The sequence below is a fragment of the Sapajus apella genome, unplaced genomic scaffold, assembly GCF_009761245.1.
Source record: "Sapajus apella isolate SASKATOON/1434 unplaced genomic scaffold, GSC_monkey_1.0 scaffold173, whole genome shotgun sequence".
NCBI lineage: Eukaryota > Metazoa > Chordata > Mammalia > Primates > Cebidae > Sapajus > Sapajus apella.
Genome location: NW_022437113.1, coordinates 1,025,814 through 1,035,394, shown reverse-complemented (window position 1 = coordinate 1,035,394; position 9,581 = coordinate 1,025,814). Strand labels below are relative to the sequence as shown.

The 9,581-nt window shown below is 55.7% G+C and overlaps 1 protein-coding gene across 5 annotated transcripts in view; it reads right to left on the bottom strand.

Annotated features, from left to right (window-relative positions):
* Positions 1-1,011: 1,011 nt before the first annotated feature.
* IL12RB1 (interleukin 12 receptor subunit beta 1) overlaps positions 1,012-9,581 on the bottom strand; it is a 28,534-nt gene continuing 19,964 nt past the window's right edge. For 3 of the 5 annotated variants that reach the window (XM_032267814.1, XM_032267817.1, XM_032267815.1), the window contains 5 exons: positions 8,520-8,675; positions 6,337-6,471; positions 4,444-4,540; positions 3,413-3,488; positions 1,012-2,054 (listed from right to left, as the gene is read on the bottom strand). In XM_032267814.1, coding sequence (XP_032123705.1) covers positions 1,764-2,054; positions 3,413-3,488; positions 4,444-4,540; positions 6,337-6,471; positions 8,520-8,675 — 755 coding nt within the window. In that variant the 3' untranslated portion in view covers positions 1,012-1,763. The remainder of the gene's footprint in view (positions 2,055-3,412; positions 3,489-4,443; positions 4,541-6,336; positions 6,472-8,519; positions 8,676-9,581) is intronic. The other 2 variants (XM_032267818.1, XM_032267816.1) reach the window with 2 other exon arrangements.

Below are 9,581 nucleotides of genomic sequence, written 5' to 3'. Positions count from 1 at the left end.
GACAGGCCATCTCTACTAAAAATACAAAAAAAAATTTAGCCGGGTATGGTGGTGAGCACCTGTAATCCCAGCTATTTGGGAGGCTGAGGCAGGAGAATCGCTTAAACCCGGGAGGCAGAGGTTGCAGTGAGCCGAGATCGCGCCACCGCACTCCAGCCTGGGCAACAAGAGCGAGACTCCATCTCAGTAAATAAATAAATTAATTAAATAAAATAGGGAGGATAAAGTCTCCAGAGAGGGGCATGCCTGCTGGAGGGAACCGCTTAAGCAGAGGCTGGAGGTGGCAGATCCGGAGCGGGGCGGTGGCTTTTGCAGAACTCTGAGCTGCCACCGTGTGGCCGGGGCGCCGGGGCCCAGGCCTCTGTTTCCCCATCTAGATGCATCGACGGGAAAACCAAGGCTCCCCACCCCCAGAGGGGCGGGGCCTGGGCCTCTTGCCTCCTGGCCCTATTGGCTGCCTGGGGTTTCTCCCCAAGAGGCCTCATCCTTTTTCGCCATAAAATTCAGTCGTTCTGGGCCTTAAGGCCCCTCCTCTGTCTGAAACCGGACAAGTCTGTTTAGCAAACGCGGTAGGAGGCGGGGCGGGCCGGGGAGACGCGAGCCGCTGCTGCCACCTGGTGGCCGTGGGGGGAATCTGCGACCACCTGCTAATCGCGGGGGCTGGGGTGGGGTTTCAGGAGCCCCCCGACACTCCGGCTCAGACCACAGTGGAGATCAGGGGGCGGCGGCTGCAGGATGCGGGGGAGGTGGGGTGGTGTGAGCAGCACGGGGGAGGACGCGGGGTGTGTAAGTGGGGCAAAGGTCCTGCTGTGAGTTGCTGGGTGGGAGGAGGAGGGAGCTCCCGTTTGGGAGGGCCAGGCTGCTCCTCTCCCCACGCCCTCCCTTCCTCTGCTCAGTCCTAACTTAGCAGGGTTCCGAGCTCTCATCTGGCTTCGTCTCCCCAGGATTAGGTGCTCCTGGGGGAGGCCCAGAGGAAGAGATTAATAAATACACGTGGAATGAATGAATGAATGAATTCCCAGGCTCCTATTTGGAGATTTTGAGCAGGACATTCAAGCCTCAACTGGAAAAAAGCACCTAAGAGGAGACTCATTTAGGATGATTTTGAACAGCTCTGTAAGCTCATTATCATCACCCCCATTTTATAGGGGGGTGGGGTTGGGATGGGAGGACCATCCTCTTCCCCACAATGTTTACAGCCCCTTCTCCCACATGCCTGGATCCTCCAAGCTTCAAGACCCTCAGTGCTGCAGGGAGCCCTTGAGTCCAGACTCCCCATCCAGTGCCCCCAGGATCCATCTCAGCCTGCTTTGCCCCCATTCCCAGTCTGTTCTACTCCAGAACAGGTCAATGGCATGGTCTGCTCCTGCCCCACGGATGCCAGGTCCAGCAGGGTGCAGCCGCTTCCATTTCACGGCAGCTTCTAGGGTTGCCCCCTCCCGGTGTGTGACGACAGGAGCAGGGAAGACAGGAGGCAGGCGCACTGGAGCCTGGAGGAGCTCTGGGTTATCTGGGTCCAAATTGGACTCCTGTGGGTGCTGCGCAGCCTCAGGCGAGTCACTCACCCTCTTGGAGCCTCAGGGATCACATCTGCGAAATAGAACCGCCATGGTTCCTTGCAAGAGGTGACTGTGGGGATTTGGTGGGAATCATGAGTGGATGGCATGGGCTGGGTATGCCATGAGCGCTTAATAACCAGTCGTCGTGATTGAGATAGTCGCTCTTCCTGTCTGTAAGACCAAGGGGACGTTCCCATTTCTCCCTCAGGCCTCCAGGCCCGGATCTCCCAGGAGCAATGGGTGTCTAGCTCCCACCTGGGCAGGGTTACACCTCTGACCATCCGGCTCACTGAGCCCCAGGAACTTGGCCTTACACCTGTCACCATCCTCCAAGGACAGCTCTGCATCCAGGGCCAGCTCAGGGGTACCCTCAGGTTGCTCTGTCTTCTCGAGAGCTTCAGTGCCCTCGCGTTTGTCCCAGGTCAGCTCCACCACCAAGGCCTCCTGCAAGGATGCCTCTTCCTGGAAGTCCATCGGGTTGATACACTGCCAAGTCTGCAGAGGGCCAGGGAGGGCCGAGGATGTGAGCAGACCTCTACTTCCCATTCACAGCAGGACGGAACGGACCAGGTCCCTGCTGGTCCATTCTCTAAAATCCTGGGACCTGGCCGGGGGCAGAGGCTCACATCTGTCATCCCAGCACTTTGGGAGGCTGAGGCATGTGTGGGATCACTTGAGGTCAGCAGTTTGAGACCAGCCTGGGGAACATGGCCAAACCACATCTCTGCTAAAAATACAAAATTAGCTGAGCTTGGTGGCGCACCTGTAGTCCCAGCTACTCGGGAGGCTGAGGCAGGAGAATCGCTTAAACCTGGGAGGCAGAGGTTGGCAGCGAGGGGAGATGGCACCACTGCACTCCAGCCTGGGCGACAAGCAAGACTCCATCTCAAAAAAAAAATATATATATATGTATCCTGAGACTGATTTGAGGCTTGACTCTTCCTCGGTGACCCCCACTCAGCACCTCTTCAGGGCACTCCCAGCTCTCTTTGGGAAATTTCCCTCCCTCTTTTCTTTTTTTTTTTTTTAGACAGAGTCTCACTCTGTCGCCAGGGTGGAGTGCAATGGCGCGATCTCGGCTCCCTGCAACCTCCGCCTCCCAGGCTCAAGCGATTCTCCTGCTTCAGCCTCCCGAGTACCTGGGATCACAGGCGTGGGCCACCATGCCCGGCTAGTTTTTGTATTTTTAGTAGAGACGGGGTTTCACCATCTTGGCCAGGATGGTCTCGATCTCTTGACCTCGCGATCCACCCGCCTCAGCCTCCCAAAGTGCTGGGATTGCAGGCGTGAGCCACCGCGCCCAGCTCCCCCGTCTTTTCCCAGATGGTGGGGCTGGCAGTGCAGGGACTCCACCTCAGCAACAGCAATGGTCATGTGACCCTGACCCCGCCGCCCATCAGACCCGTCCCTTCCTCTCTGGTTCCAGCCCTAGGCTCAGGGAAGGGCATGTGACCCACACAGGGCCAATCAGTGATGGCCCTGAGACTTTTGCTCCAGTTTATGGGAAGAAGGGACACCCTGCTTCCAATCAGAAAAGGCTCAGCCTGGCTGGGTGAGAACCCTAAAGGGGCAGCTCCGAGACAGACCCCAGTCGCTGGACTCAGCCGTATCTGAAGCCCACTCCCTTGGGATTTTTCCATCAGGTGTGCTTTATAATGAAGACACTGAGTTTTGTTTCTAGTGCCAGGAAATGGACCCCTGCTTGCCTGTCTTCAAAATGGGACGGGGTTTAGAGCACTGGTTTTGGAGTCCTTACCTCGATGGATTGGGGGAAATAAAATGAGCTAATTCGTGACCCTTGCGTAGAGTGTGCACCCAATAAAAAGACTAAGAACTAGAAAAGGAGTCCTTACCTCCTTCCCTCCAGTAAACTCAATGGCGGAGCTGGCACAGGGTGTGGGCAGGGGTGGGCACAGGTGCCGTGCGGCTCTGGGGAAGAAAGGGGGCCGGTCAGAGGAACTGTGCTTCTTTTTTTTTTTTAGAGGTGGAATCTTGCTCTGTTGCCCAGCCTGGAGTGCAGCGGTGAGATCTCAGGTCACTGCAACCTCTGCCTCCTAGGTTCAAGCAATTCCCCTGCCTCAGCCTCCCAAGTAGCTGGGATGACAAATGCCTGCCACCACCCCCGGCTAATTTTTGTACTTTTAGTAGAGACGGGTTTTGCCATGTTGGCCAGGCTGGTCTCCAACTCCCGGCCACCTCAGCCTCGCAAAGTGCCGGGATTACAGGTGTGAGCCACCACGCCTGGCTTGAAAGTAGCTTTCAATCAGACATGCCCAGTAGTGTCACAACCCCTTTCCATGGCAATGACCCAAAGACCCAAAAGTGACTACCTCTTCCCTAGAAATTCCTGAGGTCAGGAGTTCAAGGCCAGCCTGGCCAACATGGTGAAACCCTATCCCTAATAAAATACAAAAAAAAAAAAAAAAAAAAAAAGCCGGGTGTGTTGGCACACACCTGTAGTTCCAGCTACTGCAGGAGAATTGCTCGAACCCAGCAGGGGGAGGTTGCAGTGAGCCGAGATCCTGCCACTGCACTCTAGCCTGGGAGACAGAGTGAGACTCTCCCTCAAAAAAGAAAAAAAAAAAGAAATTTTGCATAAACTGTCCCCTTAATCTGCATCCAATGAAAAGTGAGTAAAAATCTGCCTACAAAACTGCTCTCAGGGGCTGCTCTCCGCCTCCAGGGAAGCCCTGCTCTGCAGAGGCAGTCACGGAGCTGTAACTGCTGCATCAATAAAGCTGTTTTCTTCTCCCTGTGGCTTGCCCTTGAATTCTTTCCTGGGCAAAGCCAAGAACCCAGTCAGCGGGTGAAGCCCCCCTTTGGGGCTCCCCTGCCCGGCATCATTACCATCGCTACGGTAACGGTGGGAGAAGCTGTCAGTTACCTGTTCAGGCCAAGGTAGCCGAGGACGCCCAGGAGAAGGATGCTCAGGAAGCTCCCCAGGGAGGCGAAGAAGATGAACCAATCAGAACCCTGCACTTCTGGGATGGGAGAGGGTAGGTTGGCAGAGGGGCACTTCCTGCCTCTTGCTCAGGGAGGGAGCTGGAGAGCCCGGTGTCTCCATGAACTGGCTGCTGACCCTGGCACAGTGTGCCATGGGCTTCTCAGTGGGTACCTCGGAACCCACCTGCCCGGTAGCTGTCAAGGAATAAAGTCCTGGCATGCAGGAAGTGTTCAAGACTCTAATTCCAGGCCGGTCACGGTGACTTGTGCCTGGAATCCCAGCACTTTGGGAGGCTGAGGCGGGCAGATCACCTGAGGTCAGGAGTTCCAGACCAGCCTGAACCAATATGGTGAAATCCAGGCTAATGCCCTTTTTGGCCTTAGCCCATCTGATCCCGGGTGAAAAAAAAAAAAAAAATTAAAAAAGAAAAAGTAACCTGTCCCTACTAAAAACACAAAAATCAGCCAGGCATGATGGATCATGCCTGTAATCCCAGCTACTCAGGAGGCTCAGACAAGAGAATTGCTTGAACCCGGGAGGCGGAGGCTGCAGTGAGCCGAGATCATGCCATTGCACTCCAGCCTGGGCAACAAGAGCAAGAATCTGTCTAAAAAAAAAAAAGGCTCTGTAATTCCAGGAGCCTGCCCACGGGGCACATGCGGCTGTCCCTGGACCCAGGCCTGCTGCCACACGCCAGCCCTGACCCTTTCGTTCTCTGGGATCTAGTTGGTTCTCTTGGAACTGAAAGGACACCGTGGCGTGAACAGGGATCATTTGATCTCTGAATCTCTTATGACCATGGACCCCAGACAACAGCACCTGTGTTGTCCTCCTCCTCCCCCTCCTCCCCCCCCTCCTCCCCCCCCTCCTCCGCCCCCTCCCCCCCCCCTCCCCCTCCTCCTCCCCCTCCTCCCCCTTCTCCCCCTCCCTCTCCTCTTCCTCTTCCTCCTTCTTCTCTCCCCTCTCCCTCCCCCCTCCTCCTCCTCCCCTCCTTCTCTTCTTCTTCTCTTCCTCTTCCTCTTCTTCTTCTTTCTTCTCTTTTTCTTCTATTTGTTTTTTGAGACAGAGTCTTGCTCTGTCGCCCAGGCCAGAGTGCAGTGGTTCGGTCACAGCTCACTGCATCCTTGAACTTCTGGGCTCAAGCCATCTTCCCACCTCAGCCTCCTGAGTAGCTGAGACTACAGGTGTGCGCCACCACACCCCGCTATTTTTTAAAATATTTTTTGTAGAGATGGAGTCTCACCATGTTGCCCAGGCTGGTCTTGAACTCCTGGGCTCAAGCAATCCTCCAGCCTCAGCCTCCCAAAGTGCTGGGACGACAGGCATGAGCCCCCTCGCTGGGCTTTGCCTGTGTCCTCCTTATTTTTGCATCGAGAGAGACATTCATTTACTTGTCGCTCAGTGAACAGATCCCTGTACCATTCTCCTCCTCAAGAGCCCCCAGATCCCTTGACACATCTACCCCCAACCCTGGGGCATCAGGCCAGGGAGGAGGAGCAGTTGTAGATGAGGGCGTGGCCAGAAGGAGGCAGAGAAGGCTGGCTGGAGGAGGGAGCTTTTGAGCTGAGTTTTGAAGGATGAATAGGAGTTTGACAGTGGGGAAAACAAGCATTCCAGGCAGGAGGGAGGGAAAGGCCTGCATGGGCAAGGCCCCGGGAGTGTAAGAGGAAGCTGTGAGAAGAGACAGTGGAGCAGGTGGAGCTGCTACTTTCTCCAGAGGGCAGTAGGGAGTCATGGGGGGAATGAGGGTGAGGGCAGGGCTGCTAAGATCATTAGGGGAAGCGCAGCGCAGTGCGTGCTGTGTGATAACTGGGCCCTGCCCCCTGCACTCACCGATGCTGAAGCGCTGGGGCTGGCTCCAGGCCCCCCTCAGCCACGCGGTGTCCGCTCGCACCTGCACCGTGTAGGCCACGCCAGCCCGCAGGCCGCGGAGGGTAACCTGGGTCTCTGTGGGCTGCACGGGCTGCTCTGCAGTGGAGGAGGCAGCCCTGAGTCCTGGGACCTGCATAGTCCTCAGAGGCCAGGCTGGGCTGCCACAGCCTGTGGGGGCGGGGCGCGGGTCCATGGGCATTTTGCTAAAATCTCTTCTCTCTTTTTTTTTTTTTGAGATGGAGCCTTGCTCTTGTTGCTCAGGCTGGAGTGCGGTGGCGCAATCTCGGCTCACTGCAACCTCCGCCTCCCGAGTTTAAGCTGTTCTCCTGCCTCGGCCTCCCTAGTAGCTGGGATTACAGGTGCAGGCCGCCACACCCAGCTAATTTTGTATCTTTCGTGCAGATGGGGTTTCACCTTGTTGGTCAGGCTGGTCTCGAACTCCCGACTTCAGGTGATCCGCCCACCTCAGCCTCCCAAAGCGCTGGGATCACAGGCGTGAGTCACCGCGACGACCAAAGTCTCTTCTCTTAATGCGCTCATTCATCTCAAGATTTTATTTTCTTTGAGACCCAGTCTCACCCTGTTGCCCAGGCTGGAGTGCAATGGCTCAACCTCGGCTCATTCCCAACTCCGCCTCCCAGGTTCAAGCAATTCTTGTGCCTCAGCCTCCACAGTAGCTGGGATTACAGGCACCCACCACCATGTCCGGCTAATGTTCGTATTTTTAATAGACATGGGGTTTCACCACGTTGGCCAGGCTGGTCTTGAACTCCTGGCCTCAAGTGATCCTCCCGCCTCGGCCTCCCAAAGTGCTGGGATTACAGGCGTGAGCCACCGTGCCTGACCGACTTCTTTGCTCTTTGGGCAGGTGGATCTGAGGTTGGAGGCGGGATTGGACTCTGGAGGTGGGTCTGGGATACAGGACGGAATTGAGGACTAGCTAAAACAGGTCCCGGGCTCTCCGTGAGACACAGCCACCAGTGTGCCACGTTGGTTTATCACTGCCATGGCAACACCCGGAAATTACCACCCCCGTCCATGGCAATGAACCCACAGCTCGGAAGGTACCACCCTCATCCTAGCTATTTCTGCATAAACCGCCCCTTCATTTGCATATAATTAAAAGCGGGTATAAATAGGACAAGGGGCAGGACTGCTGCTGCTGCTGCACATGGCCACTTCAGTGAGTTTCTGTCTAACACCACTGACTTGCCCGTGAACTCTTTCCCGGGCAAAGCCGAGAACCCTCCCAGCTAAAGCCCCTATCAGATATCAGATCCCCTCTCCACGCCTCGGTTTCCTCATCTGTGGAATGGACACAGTCATCCCTGCTTGATGGGAGTTGAGCTGCTGCTACATGTGAGAGACCGCCTCCCAAGGACAGACCCAACACATCACAAGCACTTGGCTGGTGCCCACCCAGCCGTCTCCAGGCTCTGCAAGGGGTGATCAAGACCCTCGAGTTCAGCTGGGCGTGGTGGCTCACGCCCGTAATCCCAGCACTTTGGGAAGCCAAAGTGGGTCACCTGAGGTCAAGAGTTCAAGACCAGCCTGGTCAACATGGTGAAACGCCATCTCTACTAAAAATACAACAATTAGCTGGGCATGGTGGTGGGTCCTGTAATCCCAGCTACTTGGGAGGCTGAGACAGGAGAATTGCTTGAACCCGGGAGGCAGAGGTTGCAGTAGCTGAGGTCGTGCCACTGTACTCCAGCCTGGGTGCCAGAGCCGGACTCTCTCTCAAAAAAAAGCACACACAAAACAAAACAAAAACAACCCAGCCCGGGCAATACAGCAAGCCCTCATTTCTACAGAAAACAGAACACTAACTGTGCATGGTGGTGTGCACCTGTGCTTCCAGCTATTAGGGAAGCTGAGGTGGAAGGATCGCTTGAGCCCAGGAGGTTGAGGCTGCAGTGAGCTATGATGGCATCACTGCAGTCCAGCCTGGCACAGAGCGAGTCCCTGTCTATAAATTTGGAATTAAAAAAAAGAAGACTCTCAAGTCCAATTCTCTTGTTTTAAGGGGAAGATAATCAAGGCCCAGAGAGGGTCGGTAAGGTGCCCAGGGTCACACAGCAAGGGGGATCTGAGGCCAGGATCCTCCCTTCCTCGCCCAGCCAGGCCTGCACTGCCTCACGTACCTGACACCTGGTTGCTGTCTTCATCTCGGCAGCGGATGACATACTGCTTCAGGACGCCGGGACAGGTGCTCAGCACGGATGGCTCCCAGTCCACAGACACCGAGTCCGAGCTGTGATTCTTCACCGAGACGTGGGGCGGCATCCCAGCCACTGAGGCTGCAACCAGTACCATTGTCACAGTCAGCGCCAAGGTGCCGGTGGAGGCTGGGCGCGGGGGCTCACGCCTGTCATCCCAGCACTTTGGGAGGCCGAGGCGGGCAGATCACTTAAGATCAGGAGTTTGAGGCCAGCATGGGCAACATGGTGAAACGCCATCTCTACTGAAAATACAAAAATTAGCTGGGCGTGGTGGTGGGCGCCTGTAATCCCAGCTACTTGGGAGGCAGAGGCAGGAGAATCACTTGAACCCAGGAGGCGGAGGTTGCAGTGAGCCGAGATCGCGCCATTGTACGCCAGCCTGGGTGACAGAGCTAGAGTCTGTCTCAAAAAAAAAAAAAAAAAAAAAAAAAGAGTACTGGTTGAGTACTTCCTGAATGCCCAGCCTCCCACTTGTCTAGAGAAGGGGGTAACACTGGCCACAGAGGCAGGTGGGCTGGGTTTGAATTCTGGTTCCACCATCCAGTCACTGTCACTTTCCTTCCCTGGGCTCAGTTTTCTTATCTATAAAATGGACCCTGCTGGCCGGGCGTGGTTGCTCACGCCTGTCATCCCAGCACTTTGGGAGGCTAAGTTGGGTAGATCACGAGGTCAAGAGTTCAAGACCAGCCTGCCGATGTGGTGAAAACCCGTCTCTACTAAAGATACAAAAAATTAGCCAGGCATGGTAGCGGGCTCCCGTAATCCCAGCTACTCGGGAGGCTGAGGCAGGAGAATCGTTTGAACCCGGCAGGCGGAGGTTGCAGTGAGCCGAGATCGCGCCATTGCATCCAGGCTCGGCGGGCGGGGCCCCCTCTCAAAAAAAAAAAAAAAAAAAAAAAAGTGGATAATGCTGTTTAGCCAGACAGTTGCCCATCCCTGTAATCCCAGCGCTGTGGGAGGTCGAGGCTGGTGGATCGCCAGGAG